This window comes from Myxine glutinosa, unplaced genomic scaffold (genome assembly GCF_964187855.1).
Source record: "Myxine glutinosa unplaced genomic scaffold, kmMyxGlut1.1 SCAFFOLD_406, whole genome shotgun sequence".
Lineage (NCBI taxonomy): Eukaryota > Metazoa > Chordata > Myxini > Myxiniformes > Myxinidae > Myxine > Myxine glutinosa.
In genome coordinates this window covers 160,260-180,937 of record NW_027616510.1, presented here as the reverse complement: position 1 = coordinate 180,937, position 20,678 = coordinate 160,260, and the positions used below count along the sequence as shown (strand labels likewise).

The window sequence follows — 20,678 nt, the reverse complement described above, 5'->3', positions numbered from 1 at the left end:
AATTTCACTTGCCACCCCATGTTCTGGAGCCACCCTTGAATTTGGACTTGGGCCTCAGTTTTGCAATTCTGTGCTACAGTACAAATTATTGGGGTGGGGAGTATAATTCAACTTTGTTTTTGCTTATATTATGCATTCTCTAAAGCATTTGTTGTAAAAAAAGGAGGAGGGGTGTGGGGAGCATGTTACAATATATGGAACAGATTGTATTCAGCAACCGGGTTTATTCAGCCCATAAGTACAGGTGGCTTTGTTGAGCATTTCTGTGGCTGAATTTGATCGCACTGCAAAATCTTTAAACCAAGACAAAACCCCTGGCACCACCATACGATTGGTCATCAATATTTAAAAAGGGTGCTTTCTGCAGGTCACCCAAAGCAGAGGGACGGCCAGCGGACCCCAAAGGCAAAATATGTTATGAAGGTTGGGTTAAATTGGAGCAATGCTAATCCCATTGTATAAAATGAAACAAAATGGTTGGAAAGACTGCAAAAGGAGACAGGGTCAGGCACTTGAAAGATGGACAATGATCCTCCAATTTCTTTTCACACAAAGGATGTTTGGTGGGGGGATTGATAGGGGAAGAAGCAGAGCAAGATAGATATGTACTGTATATATATTTCGATTACAACAGTGATATTACAGCAAGACATTATCGGTTAATGGACTTATACAAACATGCATTTAAATGGAGTAACCAAAATAGACAGAATATAAAAGTTTCCAGGATTCTTCACAAGGATTCATCTCTAGTTGGTGCTATGATCATAGGGAAGATAGAGATGAGGACTGGTGAGGACACAGAAACAGGATGTGACTGACAAGTGGGGAGTAAAATAACAAGGTAAAGGAGTGAGAACACGTGTTTGAAGACATGGAAAAGGCAAGGAATGCATAGTTACATAATGGCAGGGAGTCTGGAATATTTAAGGTACTCCGGTGGGTATCAAAAACCTGGCAGGAAGAGGCAATTAAGCCACAAAGCGAATCTGTCTGCCCTGGTTGGCACAGCAGAAGTGTGTCAGCCAGGAAACCTGAGGGCAAATAAAGATTTAAAATCCATCTTCAAAGTTGCAACAGCAAGTAATGTCTGCAAGCCATAAAGGTTTTAAAAGAACGTAAATGTAAAAGATTCGAAACTGCTGGCCATGTCTTAAAAGGCAAAAGTTGACAAAATTTGCACAGAATCAACGATGATGTGACTCTGCCACATTTGCAGCCACAATCTCAAGGCCTCACATCATGTGCCAAGAACCAAGATCCAACGTGAGCAGGAACACAGATTTCTCATCTTCTTGGACAAGGTACTTGGGTGCTGTAAATGGGCTGCTGCATTCGAAGGTCATTGCGACGAGTGCCCGGATTTGAGAAAACAAGACAACACAAATTGAATGAGAAGGCCCGAGTTGGTACTAGGCCTGCTTCAACAACCTTTGGAGTGCCTGTAGGAGTTCCTTGAAGGTTGCTCGCCTGGTGGGTTCTAGATTCCAGCACTCACGCATCATGTCATATATCGCTGGTGGACACTGGTCAGGTGCATCCATGCGATGCCCTCTCTGTATGTGTACGACAACATCTTTCAGGGGCTGTGGAAAGGTATTGGGGTGGAGAAGATGGCATTAAAGTAAAGCGGATGAGCAAAACTAGTTTGCATGCATTGACAATGAGCATGATGGTAAGAACAATACATCTTAGGCTTTAAATGAATATGTAAGGATCTAAAAAAAGGTCACATCTTTACATCCACATGAGGATGTGAATGATCGATGTTTTATAATACGGAATAACAACACAATCCAAGGATAACACCATAATAAAGTGTTAATGTGAAGGCTAACTAACAGCCGAGTGAACCCTAAAGCGGGCGTGCACATAGGCACACAGATTTAGTCATCAGGTCTTGAAGATGTTGGGTTTGAAAAAAGTGACGTATGAGATTTAAAAGTTTTAACGCAAAATATCAATGCTTATTGTGGAACCATTCTTCATACCTACTACTGTACTCGTGTCAGCCACAAGGCATAGGTACGTACCACTCGTGGGTATGGCACACGGCCAAATGAATAAATCTCCCAAAGTAGAACTCCATAGCTCCACACGTCTGATTGGGATGTGAAACTCTGGATGTTAAAGGTAGAAAATATGAAATTATGTATCAAGAGTCGAATGGGAAACACAACATAATCACTCTCCACCTTCCCTCACCATTTCACAAGCAAACAAAATTGGTTAAAAAAAAGGTTAATAAAAGGTAACCAATCATAAATCGACATTGTTGTACACCACTCCTTTCCTATTCCATCTCCAGGCGCTGCATGACATCGCCAGGCACCAAAAGGGGCCCAGTGTTCATGAGTGATGAAAGGGAGTACTCAGTTTTCATTTAGTTAGTTTGTTTGCTTGTTTGTTTGTTTTCTTTCTTGTTTGTTTGTCAGGGCAATATCTCAGCCAAACGATGAGCTAGGAAGCTGAATTTTGGACACAATCGTGAGCACTTGTTTTGGGAAAAACGTTTTTTTTTAAATTAATCAATTAATTGATGAATTACTTAATTATGATCGATTTATTAACGGGTACCTCGCTAGGACAGCATATAAAACGAAAAACAAGTTCCGTGAAGCCATACATACGTCCGTCCATCCATCTGTGAAGCCGTAAAACTGTGCGATTATATGTCGATTAATTACACACAATTTGAAAACCGGTTGCTATATTGTGGAGGTAATGACGGGTGTCATGAACACACCCCTCCCCCCCCCCCCCCCCGGCCCCCCCCACCCCCAAGACTCTTTTAAGACAGTTTATCTTTAGGACCCTTTAAATACTTTAAAAACCTTTAGATCCATACCCCCTTCCAGCCATTCCACCTTCCATATATATATACACACAGACTTGGGATTTAATATGGATTATTTTTTTTTTCTTGACTTGGGTTTACTTTCTGAACTCAGTATATCAATCTGGTGAGTTTATTTTACCCTTTGGTGATGTCTTTGTTGAAAGAACCAAGTCACTGATTGTCTTTCGCAGCAAGAAGTCAATAACAGGATTATATCACAGGTGGCATGACAAAATGTAAGGACAGGCACATTTGACGATTGGCTTCACAATCGGGTATATAAGTGTTGTTGCGTTCTGTATTAGTGGAAAACAACTGCTGCACGTCTACAAAAATTATTGCCGCTTCCTCTGGAGATAGTCCGTCAACTTGACAATGCTGTTTGTCATGGAGTGGTGGCTTTACGAAATTCTGGCATGAAACAGCGTGCTATTGCTCGGCAGTATGGCATCACTCAAGGTCAGGTGTCAAAGATCCTGAAACGAAATGCTCAGAGGGGTGTCCCTACTCCATTACCGAGGCCAGGACGTCCACACAGAACGACAAGGAGAGATGATTGCCAGCTGCACCGGTTAGTCTGCAATGGCCGTACCAAGTCAGCTAATTATCGGCTTAGGGCTGAGTGGCAGCAACTGACAAATGTGCCTGTATCCAGAAGGCTAGTCATCCAACGACTGGTTCAAGCAGGCTATCGTGCCAGGAGTCCCCTGAGAAAGCCACGCCTGACCAGACAATACAGCCAGCGCCTATTGCAGTGGGCCAGAGAGCACCGTCAATGGCAACCAGGACACTGGAATCACGTAACCTTCAGTGACGAGTCTAGATTTCTGGTCTATCGTCAAGATGGCCGCGTCCGAGTGCGCAGACAAGTGCATGAAGCCCACAACGAAGATTGTATAGTGCCAAGAGTCCAAGCTGGAGGTGGTGGGGTGACCGTTTGGGCTGTTTTTCATGCAGGGGGCAAAACTGACCTGATTGTTCTGAATGGAAACCTGAACCAGTTCAAGTACAGGGTCATTCTGGAAGAAACATTGCTTCCATTTGCTCGTGCAGCCTTTCGAGGAAACTTTGTCTTCCAAGATGACAATGCACGGCCTCATCGTGCTCGCATGATCCAACACTTTCTTGCTGACCGTGGTGTGGAGCATATGGAGTGGCCTGCCATGTCCCCGGATATGAATCTGATAGAGAACTTGTGGGCAGAATTAACGCGTCAAATCAACAACTTGGACCAGCAGCCGACATCTGTGCGTGAATTGCAGCAGCCTATTGTCACTGCATGGCAAGCGATTCCTGTCCAAACCTTGGCAAATCTCGTGAACAGCATGCCTCAACGTGTCCGTGCTCTCCTGAATGCTCGGGGTGGGGGGGTGGGGAGGGGGGGGTTACACGAAGTACTGAACTGTAATTTGACTGTCCATAATCCCAGTCATAATTTAGCTTTTGTTGAAAAAAAATTTCACTAATGTGCAAGATAAAGGGATATTTTGGAAAACGTACAGAAGTTTAACACAGTACTGTCCGTGAATTGAGTTTGATATCAGTTTACATCACTTTCAAGGATCAATTTATTTGCTTAGAAATGTCAAATGTGGTTTTTGTTTCTTTTAAAGGTCACATTAACAAAATCTAGAATAATTTCAACATAATTCCAATGAACTTTTGGTTCTAAGTCATCTTGAAAAGTAAGTTCACCCCCACAAAAAAAATATTCCATATTAAATGCCGTCTATATATATATATTGTTACGGATCTCGGGGGTCGGCGCTCCCCTTATCAAGGGGGGGTTAATCCCCTTGTCTTTTTAGCTGGACGCCCCGAGTCCTGGGGGTTATAACATCCTTCCCGGCGTGGCGTGAGATAGGGTTTGTTAGGCCTAGGGGTTCACTACTACCCAGGTGCCAACGCCGGCCGGAAACGAGGGAATAACTCCCGCTCGAACCACGGATACGTTGGAAAATGCCGAGCGGTTAGCAATCCGCGATCCGAGCTGTTAACAATGAGACTAAACCCGATTCTGAGCGGTTCCTAATCGTGCCACAGGTACTCAATTGAGAAAAGACGAAAGCGAAGGGATTAAGACGAAACCAGAAAGAACAGGTGAATTTATTACAAACAAAAAGAGGAAAGGAAAGAATGTACAAGAAAGGAAGAAGAAGAAGCAGGACACAGGGCAGTCTTAAAGCAGTCTTATTCTATATCCCAGACAAACATACACACTCACACGGGGATTGTAGCTGGTAGGTGGTCAGGTTGAGGGTCCGGTGATGGGGTCCAGGCTCCAGGTGAGGCTCCAGTCCAGGCTCCGGTTCAGCGGGCGAAAACCCGGCAGGCAGCTCCGCGTATCTTGGAAACGCGACCGGACCTTCCATATAGGGGGGGTTGGGGGGGAAGGGAGGGAGGCTGGTGTCCCGTACGTGTGCGCTCCTGGACAAGTCCGTTAATAAGCGTGTCTCCAACCAAACTCGTGCGCATTTCCCAATCAGACTCGTATAAGGGCGTCTCCAACCTGAGTCCTTTTTACCGCCAACCTTCCACTCGAGTGCTGCCGTCTCTCTCTTTCGCAAATGTGCGCTCCTGGATCAAATCCTCTGTAATGCACTCTCCCGACCAAGTCCAACCAGCGCTCTCTCATCAAAAGAAGTTCAACCAGCGCTCTCTTATCAAAAGAAATCCGTGAAAGGGCTTTGCGTTCGCGCTTATATAACGCGCCACGCGATCACTACGCGGGCCTCAAGGCCACGCCTGTCGGTGATGTTACATCAGCCCTGGTTGGCTGGTGAGGGCTTACCGGCCACGCCTTTGACGGCTGGTTGACAAGCCACACCTTCTTCTTGGCGTTCCGCCCCCTTTTTCCTCGGGCCTGACCGCATGGTTTATGGTGGCGCTTGAGCGAACGCTAAGGCACCGACTGTAGGGGGCGCATAATGGCGTAGCTTGGAGAGGGAGGTCGCAAAATGGACGGAATGGGCCCAATCTTATTTGATTGACGCAACGCATATTAAACTATTGGAAACACGGCCTTATCTAAAACACATAATAATGAAATAACTAAAGTTCTATGGTGGCCTCCGTGTTGCTTGTGGACTAACTAGGGGTGCTACCTTTAACCTTTTAATAATGGGATATTTACAAGTAATTATTTACAAGTGGGGATTCTAAAACCGCAACACTGCACCCTCACTTTTTCCAGGCTCATCCCGAGCCGAGACAAAAGGAACTATCTTTTAAATTAGTGTGACACTTAGGTGTGGTTACCCTCTACTTTTAACCTCACCCTGAGTGCGACAGTTTTAACACTGGATATGTCCCACCTGCTGCGTTGCATCCTACCTAACCGACTCACGCCCAAATTTACCGAATTGCGGAATCGTCTTCAAACTACACATAATGGGGAGCATTATTTACAAAACACTAATTATTTACAAACTGCAACCCAGGACCTGTCTTTTGTGGGAAAAGAGAAGATGTTTTTGATAAGGGGAAGTTGCCATTGCCCTGCACTGCACCGATACACCATACCCATATGCACCAATAAAATGCACCATAATAATAAAAAAATGCACCAATAAGCACCAGCACCAAAACATTTCAAAATTAATAAATGAGGTCTGATGTCTTCTCTGCTGGGCCGATGTATCTTGCTTGATCTTCATATTCTTACTTGATGTTATTTTATTATTAATAAAAAGGGCACACACCGCGTCTGCTTTTTATTATTGATATGGCCAGCAGGGCCAACTGAGGTGGTCCACTGCTGGGCATGGATGCCACTTAAAACAGAGGTCCACAAGGCAGATACCGCTGGCAACAATGGGCGGTCCCAGCAGAGGTGCCAGGCCACAGAACGTGTGGGCCATATGGTGCATCAGTGCAGGCAGGAGGCAGCAAGGGTGCAGGCACACAACTCACAGCACCTGCACACACTCCCCTCGGGCACAAAAGAACATGGTCCATGAGTGGGGAAGGAGGACAAAGCAGATCAGCGGGGAAAGGGCGCAAGGGTACACATAAAAACAATGCAATGCGACATGAAGGGCGCGGGAGAGCGAGCTGAGAAAGCTCGTCCCTAGTGTTCGTCACCCCCCATGTCACCTACTCTACCCTTGCCCCTACCCCGTATTTACACAATCTATAACTTTACAAATTCTGTCTCTACTGTCACGTCTTTCCCATTCTCCTAATGCCAAATTCGTCATCAATCCTTCCTAAGGAGGAAGAGATAGAATCACAAACAATGTCTCACCCACGTCAAGATGCGTCTTTCATTCCAAATGTTTGCACAATCTGGTGTGGAGTCTTATCACCCAGGTGAGTGGATGCAGATGGTGCGAAGAGATTTTCTCCTCGCTATACTTCTAATTGACATTAACCATTTACTCTACCCGGGGTCTTGCCCTGCAAATCCATTGGCCATCATGACTCGATGCGGTTCTAAAAACCAATTCCCATTGACCAAACTGTGGTGCTCACCAATTTGGGGTCTCACTCCCCCGATTTTTCCATCTGTGCCCTCGCACAATTTCGGGGCTGGGTCGTGTGGCTCACCAGCAGGTCCGCTCACCTGCACACCTCTGCCACTGTAGTTGCCACCCGAGCTTACCTAGCTTCTTCCTATCCTAACCTGGAGCAGGCCCTCTGGCTCCCTTACCCCACTAATGCCCCCTCTGGCATCGGGCTATCCTCTCTCGGGATCCACGGGCCCCACTGAACTCTACTACCTGGCTCCCAGAGCCTACCTGGCCGACAGACTACCAGTGGCGGAGTGCTCAACCAACCATCTATATAATAATAGCGTAAGGACTCGACTTTGTTATCCCTTTTACGCCGCACCCAGTGACCCGATGCCCACGGCACTAATGGATTTACGATCTCCGAACCGTGCTCTTTGTTTATCACCGAGTGGACAATCCTGAGCATGCATTTGTGCCGGTGTCGTAGATAGCGGTGTACGCTAACCTCATCAGGTGGGTTTACCATAATTTCTTCCATATACTGTGATTACAACGAAGTGAAACCGATCAGCAGCCCATCAGTATCGTATCTATATCAGTATCATCAGTATCGTATTACGAATCCATTCATTTTTCAAAAGTATATCGTAGCATTGTCATTTAAGTAGATTGCAATAAATACGTTGTTCATATACGCACTCTTCATTCTCATCTTTCTTCCTAACTCTTACTCAGACAAGCAAATCCCCTAAGGCCATCCATAATGGTACACTCTATCCATACACCACATCCTCCCTTCCGTGGATGTTCCACGGGTTTCGGCTAGTACTCATCAACAGGCCACACGCCCAGCCATTTCACTTTACTTATGCACCAAACCAAGCAATACCTTGCTACTTTCAGCACCACAGATGTCAATATCCAACCACAATTTACCTACTCACTCTACCTAACTTAAAAACTACCCTCCCCGGGTACTCGTGAAGGGGTCCATCCTTCCCCCATCCTCTCCTTTGCACCATGCACTCCACCCCACGCACTCCACACCATTCATTCCATACCACCAAGCTCTACTTGAACACCATGCAAGCCAATGCACTCATTGTCATTAACACACACACATCTCTTTCACGAGCATTGCCTCATTTGCTAAACAGCACTATAAGGACTTCCATTCGCAATGCCTCATTTCATCACCCTCACCACAAAGATTCTCATGCACACAGCATCATCTGGCTATCTACTCCCTTCTAATACTAGTGCTCCCCGTCATCCCTTATACGAAGCACATCCCACGTCATTATCATCCAACTACTCTACTCTACGTCCTCACTACCTGAACAAAAGTCACGACTTAAATCTCGGTCACCTATTGTCATTTCTAGGTCCCTATACATTTATCCTAACCCTCCCGGGCTAGTTTGTACTGCCACCCCATAAATCTATAGCTCCTTTGCCCAAATGATGCGAGGGATGGTAGAGCCACCATCCCTCGACATCGGGCATCTCATTCGCCATGACTATCACTATTCGTTCACTACACTTGAGCCTCTCGGTGCGGAAATACATTTTTCACAGCTCGGCTTCGAAAAGCGAGCTATGTGTGCGGATGGTCAGTCTCCTGTAGGTTGGGTCTGTCCGGCAGTTTCGATTCTGGGGAGGAGGCATAACCGGTCCGAGGTTCCAAAGTCCATCTTGGCGCAGACCCTTTCGGTCTCCGGCCCGATGACCCAACCTCGCCCGGTCGGAGCACCACGCCCGCCAGGGGGCGAAGGTCCGACCTGCCCTTTCTCCCCCGGAATCGTGCCGCTCGCCGCGATGGCACGGCACCGACCATACAGGGCGGAGCCCGGCCCGAATCATGCACGGCGCTCCGTGCAGGAGCGACGCGGCAACGATCCCTGCCGGCCCCCGCAGCACACAAAGAACACCACGCCCCGATAGCTCGCGTCGGCTATACGTCGATGCTCCACTCGCATGCCCACACCACGCGTTCCTTTTCCCACTCTCACCTCCCATACACTCCGTCAATTCCGCCACCGCACTCTCTCGTGCACACCACTCAGGCACACTCACACACTCCGTTACACACCTCTCTCGCGCACCTTCTTGCGCACACTCTCCCGGTACGTACTCCATACCACACATGGGTGCGCACTCTGTTGCACACCCACTCAGCGCACACCTACCCACGGGTGTGCACTCTTTTGCACACCCAATAACGTGCTCTGGTGTGCACTCTCGCACACTCTCCACAACCAACTCAGGTGTGCATCCTCGCACACGCTCCTCATCCATCTCACTCTCACACATACACTCCCTTGTGCATTCTCCCTCACTTTCTGTAATACACTCACGCTCTGGCACCATTCGCACACGCGCACCATTTCCACTAACACAGCGCACCACGGACCTTCTACGAGCGCCCGGGTGACGTCTGGATCCCAAGCGCGCGAAACATCCCCTCGCGCCAAACACTTTTGCGCCAAATCTCCTCGCGCCATATACAGCCTGGCTTACCTTCGGGATCCTTTTCTCCACACGCACCTGCAAATCTTTATGAGGATTAGCAAGTACGGCATCATGATGCGAACACAGACTTTGGACATATTCCATTTTTCCCTCGCGGTTGCTCTTCTAAGTCCACCGTCTGCTTAATCCCAATTTCCACTATAATTTCTTGGATTTCACTTTCTTTTTTCTCGACGACCGCTGGCGCTAATAAAATGTTCTCTTCTACTTCGGCGGTCGCCGGCTTCCCCATACCCCGGGTCGCAATTTCTGCCCCGGTCCACGTAACTGCGCCTTGCTCAGCCTAGCTTAACCCGCGCTTCTCAAGCCGCGTTACCTCGTTGCGTACCCCCGCAACCTTTCCGCCCGATCTGCGGTCTCTGTCTCTGTCTCTGTCTCTGTCTCTGTCTCTCCCCATCTGTCTCATCTCATACTGGGCCTCCTCCCTCGCTAACCCATCGTTTATTTCCTTCACTTGGCCATTCACGTCCTCCAATTGACCCCCTAATTTACTTTCTAACCCCCCAATTTGACCTCCCAATTGCTCCCTCATTCTATTTACCATTCCCTCACTATCGGCCCTCATTTCTCCCATCTCCTTACTCAATCCCCCAATTTTCCTATCTAATCCCCAATTTGGCTTCCCATATCATTTCTCAATCCACCAATTTGCTCCTGCATTTTGTCCACCCCCAATTGTATGGCTGCCTGTATCTGTGCCATGAAGGCTTGCATGTCTACCCCCCCCCCCCCCACCCCCCATTTGTGCAGCGGGCGCGGCCCTCGTCGCCATGTGCGAGGCGCCGCCATTTTGTGCGCCTGCAACCCCCACTAACGCACCCTCATTCCTTTCCTCCTCCATCTCTCCCAAATGTTCTTCCCTGTGGGCCTGGGTTGCCTCTAACTCCTCTTCTATTTCCCCCACCGGCATCCGACCGCCTTGGTTATCCATGGCACGATTCAAAATTGAGATGTTAATAAAATTTTGGCCGCTCATAATTTTGACCAAAATTTTTTAGATATAAAAAATTTGGTTCGGGTCCAAATCCCGCTCCCAGACACAAATTTTTACGGCCAATAGCACAATTGGTGTCCAAAATTTGGTCTACAAAATTTAGTCCCGGGTTCCAAATCCCAATTCCTGACTACCAATTGTTACGGATCCCAGGGGTCGGCTGTCCCCTTATCAAGGGGGGGTTAATCCCCTTGTCGTTTTAGCTGGCCGTCCCGAGTCCTTGGAAGTTATAACGTCCTTCCCGGCGCCACGTTAGATAGGGTTTGTTAGGCCTCGAGGTTCACTACTACCTAAGTACCAACGCCGGCCGGAAACGAGGGAATAACTCCCACTCGAACCATGGATACGATGGAAAATTCCGAGCGGATAGCAAGCCGCGATTAACCAAGAGACTAAACCCGATTCTGAGCGGTTCCTAATCGTGCCACAGGTACTCAATTGAGAAAAGATGAAAGCGAAGGGATTAAAACGAAACCAGAAAGAACAGATGAATTTATTACAAACAAAAAGAGGAAAGGAAAGAATGTACAAGAAAGTGTTACATGCTCCTCCCCGACCCCCTGGTCACGGTGTACCTCCGAGCCCCAAAAGGAGTCACGGCAGAAAAATGTTATCCTGTGTCCAAAAAATCAATGGTGAAACCACACCAATTGCAAATAATACCAACACCAATAATACAAACAAATATTGTATTAAAAATCACACAAAAATAACAGTACAACAATAATAGGAATCAAGAGTTCAATCAATATCTACTCACTGTGCTCCAAGTGAGTGGCAACAAACCTTCCCCAATGTCTCTATATTCCCGTCTTCGAGCTCAGAGTTGGTCCCCTCCAGTGATCAACGGAACGATGTCGAATCAAAACCAGAATCTCGTTCAGAGGACGGGCACAGACACGCCGCCCAAAACGGCACAATGGCGCACGCGGCCCAAAACAGAGAAAAAGGTCACGTGGTTAAAGCAGCACAAAGGCGCACTCGCAGCGACTGGGAAATCCAACTGCACCTTCCAGGTATGAACTTTCACTGTTCACGGTCGGCGAGCCGCAAAGTAATCGTCAAAAGCCTCGGTGCCGACACACACCACAGATACGTCTGAAAGCGGTGGAAACGGTTGACGAAGCAAGGAAAGTTTGCTCGACGCGCGAAGCGCACGAGTCAAAATGGCCGACGGCGCGTGGTTCTCGAGTCGTCATGACCCAGCGATGATTCTTCGGAATCTAACGCCAAACCTGACACGCAGGATGATCAATCACAGCGATAACAACTTTATCGCAGGAATTCCTTTTTCCCAGGAAACCCAAAGTACGTGACTCTTGCTCGACAACGTTCGTTGCAGACCGCAAAGCAACCAAATTCTTCACCGACTCTCTCGCTCCCTCTTCCTCTTCTCTCCCTCGTCTTCCGGTTCGGTTTTCGGTATCATTTAAAGTTAACCTTTTTAACTTTTGATAACTGTTCATAAACAATAAACCTTTGGAAGACAATAATGGTACATATAATAGAAGACAATAGTGGAGAAAACCTCAACAACGGAAGTGACGAATCCGTAACAAAAGGAAGAAGAAGCAGGACACAGGGCAGTCTTAAAGCAGTCTTATTCTATACCCCAGACAAACATACACACTCACACGGGGATTGTAGCTGGTAGGTGGTCAGGTCGAGGGTCCGGTGATGGGGTCCAGGCTCCGGTTCAGTGGGCGAAAACCCAGCAGGCAGCTCCGCGTATCTTAGAAACGCGACCGGACCTTCCATATAGCGGGGGGGGGGGGGGGGGGGGAGGTGCTGAGTGCTGCCGTATCTCTCTTTCGCAAATGTGCGCTCCTGGATCAAGTCCTCTGTAATGCACTCTCCCGAACAAGGCCAACCAGCGCTCTCTCATCGAAAGAAGTTCAACCAGCGCGCTCTCATCAAAAGAAGTCCAATCAGCGCTCTCTCATCAAAATAAGTCCGTGAAAGGGCTTTGCGTTCGCGCTTATATAACGCGCCACTCGATCACTACGCGGGCCTCAAGGCCACGCCTGTCGGTGATGTTACATCAGCCCTGGTTGGCTGGTGAGGGCTTACCAGCCACGCCTTTGATGGCTGGTTGACAGGCCACACCTTCTTCTTGGCGTTCCGCCCCCTTTTTCTTCGGGCCTGACCACATGGTTTATGGCGGCGCTTGAGCGAATGCTAAGGCACCTCACAGCCACGAAACCGACTGTAGGGGCACGTAATGGCGTCGCTTGGAGAGGGAGGTCGCAAAATGGATGGAATGGGCCTAATCTTATTTGATTGACGCAACGCAGATTCAACTATTGGAAACACGGCCTTATCTAAAACACATAATAATGAAATAACTAAAGTTCTATGGTGGCCTACGTGTTGCTTGTGGTCTAACTAGGGGTGCTACCTTTAACCTTTTAATAATGGGATATTTACAAGTAATTATTTACAAGTGATCGTTCTAAAACCACAACTATATAGTATGTGTGTATATATATATATATATATATATATCCACGATATCCATTTTTCCGTTCTCCAACCTATCGCTTTGTCTTTAAAAAACTCAACGTTTCGGCCAGCAACCCAGCGTGCGCTGAGCCTCCACTAGCCTTCATCAAGATGATGGCTTCTTGATATATATATATATATATACTGTATATATATATACACACAGTAGATATAAGATTAAAAACACCTCACAGCCACAAAACACGAAATTAAAAACACTTCACAGCCACGAAACACGAAATTAAAAACACCTCACAGCCACAAAACACGAAATTAAAAACACCTCACAGCCACGTGATTTAAAAACACCTCACCACCACATCATTTTACACCTCACCACCACATAATTCAAAATACCTCACCACCACGTGATTCAAAACCACCACCACGTTATTAAAAACACTTCACAATCACGGAAATAAAAGTTTCAGGGAGTAGTTCAGTGACAACAGACACTGCTCAGATATGTAGATATATCGATAAATAAACCTGAAAATCGCAGAGCCAGAATTATTTTTCTGATCTGGGAAGCCCATGTGAGGTTTCTTCTTATTCAGCCTCTTACAACCCTGGGTATGCGATCTTTTTTTTTTTAAAGTTCGAATTTTGCCAAATCTGTTTTGTTTGTTTGTTCATATACCTCAGCCATTGACAAATCTGGAATTATAATTTTATTTGAGGTTCAAATTAACCCGGGACATTGTGTCAAACGATGCCTGCAAGTCTATGCATGTGATAAATAATTAATTAATCGTCCACAGACGAAGACTTCTACTTCACGCAATAACAACTTCCAGCTTCCAGACCGTACATCCAATCTTCAAATTTTGCACACTTGTTACTCTTCATGACTTCTACTACAGTATGAAGTTTCACATCGATCAATGAAGTGGTTCAAGGGATATAAATGTTTTTATTATTTGCGTTTAATTAACGATATCTGCCAAACCACGTGACCTATCGCAAATTCCAAAAGGACATTTTAGTAGACTGATATGCTGAACAGATTTGTGAAGTTTCCCCTCGATTGGATCACAAATGAGGGAGGAGCTCGGTTTTAAATGTTTGTGCTTAAAAACGTCATAACTCTGAAACCATGTGATGCATGACATCATGCTCGCTGGCTTTTTTGTTCATCATGGGTATGCGATTCTGCCTGCAAAGTTTGGCCTCGATCTGTTCAGGCGTTTTGGAGAAAATGGGATTTTAGTGTTTTTCACTCAAAGCAATATGGCGGCCGAACCACGTGACCTGACGTCATAATTACCATTAAAATATTCTGCAGACCGTGTCCCTCCTATGGTAAAAATTTGCTCTCAATCGGTCCAATTATTGCAGAGAAAATGGTTTTTAAGGGAAAACAGAAAAAAAAATTCCCAAAAAAACTTCCTGGATCCGGAATAATTTCCTGAGCTTTACCAAAAACTAATCAATTCTTCCTCATCCCAAGTGCAATCATCCCACCAAATTTCATCCAAATCCGTTCAGAACTTTTCCAGATATCTTGTTAACGAATGCACGCACTCACAGACGCCTCCTTGGCGGGAGTAATAACCATAGAATTAGGACCAACAACTTTTTTTCAACATAATTAATACACAAAATCAACCACAGCGAAGAACCTACCAATATCCGTAACTTATTATGAGTAGTGTAATTTGAGGGGTTGAACCCTCCCCCCCCCCCCCCCCCCCCCCCCCCCCCCTCCCCTCATAGACCTACTTAGCATTTTTAATGCCGTGAACAAATTTGGTACATCACGGGTGATGAAGGTTGTGGTCACGTTTCATCAAAATTGTGTGTATTTTCTGGGAAGAAATAAAATGTCTATTTGGGGGGGGGGGGCAACCCCCTCCTACCCCCCAGTAAACTGCCTCAAACCCCAATGTTTTTAATGCCATAAACAAGCATTGGTACATCACAGGTGATGCACGGAACGTTGTGGTCAAGTTTCATTGGAATTTTAAGTGTATTTTCTGGGAAGAAATAAAATGTCTATTTGGGGGGGGGCAACCCCCTCCCACCCCCCAGTAAACTGCCTTAAACCCCAATGTTTTTAATGCCATAAACAAGCATTGGTACATCACAGGTGATGCACGGAATGTTGTGGTCAAGTTTCATTGGAATTTTAAGTGTAGTTTCTGAGTAGAAAGCAAATTCCTATTTTATGGGGTTAAACCAGGATCCACTTTGACCCCCGGTAGACCCACTTTAGACCCCGATTCTTTAAAGCCATGAAAACAAACGAGTTGCAACATACAAGGAATCATGACAGCCAAGTTTGGTCACAATCCCATCAGCAGTTTCAGAGAAGTTGCAAGTGTCTACGGACTGACGGACGGACGTCCCGCCATCCAATAACCTCCCCCAGAACTACGTTCCAGGTGAGCTAAAAAGGTGTGAAAACTGATCCTCTCAACCACAGACCTATTAGCTTACTTCCGGAACAAACTTCCAGAACAAAGAACAAACTTCCACATTCTCTTCAATCTCATTCTTCCCTCCAAATCTCAAAACACAGCTGCTCACTACAATCTTAGATCATCTTCCATCCAAAACCATAATCTTTCCTACCTTCCACCTCCAACCCCACCACCCTCCAATTTTCAGGTACTTCCTTCCTCAGAACTTGCTTCTGCATCCATCTTGTACATCCCTACCCCTCATTCCTCCCCACACCCATTGTTTGTTGTTTTTTTTGTTTGTTTTTTGTATACAAGATCGAGGCTCGTGAAAGAGCTAACATTAATCACACAGAAAGACAAACCGACACATAAAACATATAACATGGGGAGCGGTAGACAAGATGGGGCGAGAGGGGGAGGAACACAAACACAACATCTGAGAGCAGGGACATCGAGAGATCTGTGGGAGGGAGAGGGCTTTGGGGGGGGGTGGGGGGGTGGAGGGGGTGGGAGAGGTATAAAACATATGGACACTGCCGGGACTTCCAGGAAAGAAGTTGGAATTTCAAACAAGGTGGATCTGGGGTGAATTAGCGGGGGTAGAAAAGATCAAGGTTTTGGATGGGGGAAGATAAGAGATGGTGGTGAACAGCTGTTTTAAAGACCTGGAGGGAGGAGTGGGATTGAAGGGAGTGTGGGAGTTTGTTCCAGAGGCAGGAGAAAAGAGGAATGAAAGAGTGAAGGTGAGCAGAGAGCCGAGATTTCGGCAGTTTAACCATCAGAGGGTTGCTGGCAGATCTTGTGTGACCTGGAGGAATATTTGGGGGACAAAGCACAGAGAGAGCTGGGGCAGCAAGGCCGGAGAGGAGTCGGTAGAAGACCACCTACCTGTCTGCGGTGAGTGAGTGAAAGGCCCTCGGAGATAGCTTCATCACGGGAGATTCCAATGATTCTGAAAATCTTTTGTCAAAGTCTCCCTCTAGTTTGTCCTCAAACTCTATTATTGGGGTTTTCCCCCTTTCCCTACTGTTCCTTTTGTTATGTTGTGTCCTGATCCGTTCGGTGTTCCAGCTCTTCCACAAGCCTAGACTCTGTGTACCAAAAAAATGCACAAAAGGCATCGTTTGTGTTTGATATATTTTGAAAGTCATGTATTGTTGAAAGTCAATTTATTATAATTTTCCCATTTATCTAATGACTTACATTGGATATATTTTTCTGCAATTGTTCAAAGCAAAATCTTTTTCATGTATCAAAATCGTTAATAAAAATTATAATAAAGCTTTTTCTTTTTTTCTTTTTTACATGATTTAAGGCACATAATGGACCTGCCACATCTCACACACAAGGATATACAGACGATTATACGAGAAAACACAGGACTGTTAGATGAGACAAACAGAAACTGAGCTTGGTTGAATGGCCGTCACTTCCAGGAGCACTTTGGGTACCAGTGGTCATAAAAATGGAGCCGCCTTTCTCACCGCACTCAGCAGAGCATTTCCGAAGGAGGAATTTCCTCCTCACCATGGATGCCAACCTATGGGAATGGTCCGTGCTCTATCCTTTCAAAATGCTGCACGTCAAGCAAGGAACACATACCCCTTTTTTAAAGTCTTTGCTTTGACTTGGCTGGGGTTGAAGCTGCTGACCCCTCCCATACAACTTCGTTCCAGGTGAGCTAAAAAATCAAAAAGCATCCGTCCACAACTTTTTGAGATATCCTGCTATGTATCGTTTTTGGCCCCATCTCTCAATGGTGAGGAACCACTTTAAAAATTCGACAAGCTGGATACGAATCTTCACCAAAATTGAATCGATTCTTCCAAGTTACACACACAACCTCTCCATCAAGTTTCATCCAAATCCATCCATAACTTTTTGAGATACTCCACTCTATGTTGGTTTTAGCCTGATCTCTCAATGTTGAAGAATCACTTAAAAATTAAATAATTCTCATATCTAATGAATCTGAAGGTATTTCAGATTCTCATATCTAATGGCTAATCCAACGAAAAGCAATCTCAGTTCCTTTCACAAATCTCGGAACAAATGTGTGTCTACCCACAGGAGAGCTAGGAAACACGCTCTCTCTACTCTCAAACCTGTCTCCCTCCTCCAAATCCTGGTGGCGTCTGGTCAAATCTGTTTCTGGTGTTTGTTCCCCCTCCATCCCCTCCCTTACCTCAAACGGCTACACAGCTGACTCTGCACGTGAAAAAGCTGAATGCCTCAACTCTGTTTACCTAAAAATCTTGGGTCCCAAACCCGTCTATGTCTTTACCCACCGCACCCAGCTGCTCCTTGGCTCTGTGTCCTCTCCTGACAAGGTGGAGAAGTTTCTGTCAAACCTCGAGAGAAGTGTCTGATTCTGCAACTGGACCAGACGGCATCAGCCCACGGGTCCTAAAATCCTGCTCTGCCGCTCCATCTCACTCTCTCTCTGTCATCTTCCATCTGCTTGGAAATCAGCGAACATCACCGCTTTACATAAGGTGCAAAAACAGATCCTTGCAACTACAGATCAATCAGCCTGCTCCCAATAATCAGCAAGGTCATGGAATCAATCATTGCTTCTGACATAAAATCCTTCCTCTTCTCCAATGGCTTGATCTCTGATCATCAATTTGGAGTCAGACCAGGTCATTCTTACCTGGACATGCTGCTTCTGCTGTCTCAACAATGGATGGAGGTCCTCAATGCCAAACAGGAAATCAGAGCCGTCTCCCTTGACATATCTTGTGCCTTCGATACGGTCTGGCACCCCACCCTGCTCAAACTCTCTCCTATGGTATCCATGGAAACCTCCACACATGGCTTGAACACTTCCTTTCTGGTCGCAGTCGAGATGTGGCCCTGAATGGAATTCTCTCTTCTCCCCTTCCTGTTCAGGCTGGAATTCCTCAAGGCAGTGTTCTGGGCCCTGTGCTTTTTCTGGTCTTTATCAATTATCTCTCCGACTCTCTGGAACATCCTCTCTATCTCTTTGCTGATGACTCCACTCTCTGCCGCTCCACACCTCATCCCTCAGATCGGCCATCTGCAGCCTCCTCACTCTCTGCAGACCTGGTCAAAATCAAAGACTGGTCAAACAAGTGGAACATGTTTTTCAATCCTGACATATCTCACACTCTCACTATGTGTCTTTGAAAAGAACGACTGGACAACCCTCCCATCTACTTTCTCAACAATCCTTTCCAAGAAGTTCTGTCACTCAATCTCTTGGGTCTCACAATCTGCCATGATCTTTCCTGGGAAAAACATATCCCAAGCCTGCGTGCTAACCGCTAAGCCAAGACCAGGCTTAAAAAAATAATAATATATATATCGCTTTATATCCCCTTTCTCTAAACCTCTTTCTAAAAAATATATCGCTACAGGGCACCCAATCCAGGCACGTTATATATCGCTTTTCGCCTGATCTCTCAATGGTGAAGAATCACTTAAAAATTAAATAATTATCGCATCCAAATCCATATTCAGGTCTTCACCAAAATCGACTCGATTAGTCCTTGTCACACACACACACAATCAGTCCACAAAGTTTCGTCCAAATCCATCCACAACTTTGTGAGATAACCTGCTATGTATTTTTTTTTGGCTCTTTCTCCCAATGGTGAAGAATCACTTGAAAAATTATAGTAGCCGAATCCGAATCCGGATCTTCACCAAAATGTAATCATTTCGTCCTTGTCACAAACGCTACATCTCTGCCAAATTTCGTCCACAACTTTTTGAGATATCTTGTTCACAAACAAACTGACAGACAGGGGTGAAAACATAACCTCCATCCACCTTTGGTGGTGGAGGTAATGAACCTGACCTCATGACAAGCATTTTCCTACAAGTATTAGCTTAGGCTGGAATCACATTATATTCCTTACATGGTAACACAATTCCTTCCCCCCACCCCTTGCTCCCCACATCCCCAAATACATTTTCGGCAACAATGATGTCACTTTCTGAGAATCTGGATTCTCACCAATTTATTTTGCAACTGATCTGAAGTATTATTTTTATTTCTCATCTCAGGATGAATTTTGCTGTTCTTTACCATAACATGACAACGAATCTGCTTTTGTGACAGTTCCTACTCCCCAACCCTCCTCCAAAGTCATGCAATTATTTTACTCATCACAATCCGAACGGTCATTGCAAAACTTACATTTTGCTTCAGAGCCTCTGGTGCCGTCCACTTCACAGGAAGCTTTTCAGAATCCCCAGAAACAAGAGCCTGCTGTTTGGCTAAGCCAAAGTCGCTAACCTTGGCCACTGAATCATCAGACACGAGCACATTTCGTGCAGCTAAGTCACGATGTACCACCCTCCGCGACTCCAGATATTCCATGCCATGACAAACATGCCTGAAGGAAAAAATATATAACCGATTAGCAGGAAGAATTTAATAGTAGGACAAATTTATATTCACTCTTGTTGCAAGAATCACAGTGCAGAGAAAGAAAATAGAAAATTCAATTTGGCGTGAATGAATCAATGGACATGCCTCTGCCTGTGTTATATGCCAACCAACTTTGATGTTTGAGAGAGGGCGAGGAGAGGGGGAGAGGAGAGACAGAGGATGAGGGGGGAGAGACAGACAGGGAGAGAGGGAGTGGGAAAGAAGGTGGGGTAAGGGGGTGGGTGAGACGGGGAGAAGGAGAGAGAGAAAGGGGGGAAAGGAGAGAGAGGGGGGAGGAGAGAGGGGGGGAGGAGAGAGAGAGGGAAAGGAGAGAGAGAGGGAAAGGGGGGAGGAGAGAGAGGGAAAGGGGGGAAAGGAGAGAGAGAAAGGGGGGAGGAGAGAGAGGGGGGAGGAGAGAGGGGGGAGGAGAGAGAGAGGGAAAGGAGAGAGAGAGGGAAAGGAGAGAGAGAGGGAAAGGAGAGAGAGAGGGAAAGGGGGGAGGAGAGAGAGGGAAAGGGGGGAGGAGAGAGAGGGAAAGGGGGGAGGAGAGAGA

General features: G+C 46.2%; 1 protein-coding gene across 2 annotated transcripts in view; it reads right to left on the bottom strand.

Annotated features, from left to right (window-relative positions):
• Positions 1-204: 204 nt before the first annotated feature.
• Positions 205-20,678, bottom strand: part of CSK (C-terminal Src kinase) — a 112,034-nt gene continuing 91,560 nt past the window's right edge. For both annotated transcript variants that reach the window (XM_068108651.2, XM_068108652.2), the window contains 3 exons: positions 19,892-20,090; positions 2,034-2,120; positions 205-1,586 (listed from right to left, as the gene is read on the bottom strand). In XM_068108651.2, coding sequence (XP_067964752.1) covers positions 1,413-1,586; positions 2,034-2,120; positions 19,892-20,090 — 460 coding nt within the window. In that variant the 3' untranslated portion in view covers positions 205-1,412. The remainder of the gene's footprint in view (positions 1,587-2,033; positions 2,121-19,891; positions 20,091-20,678) is intronic.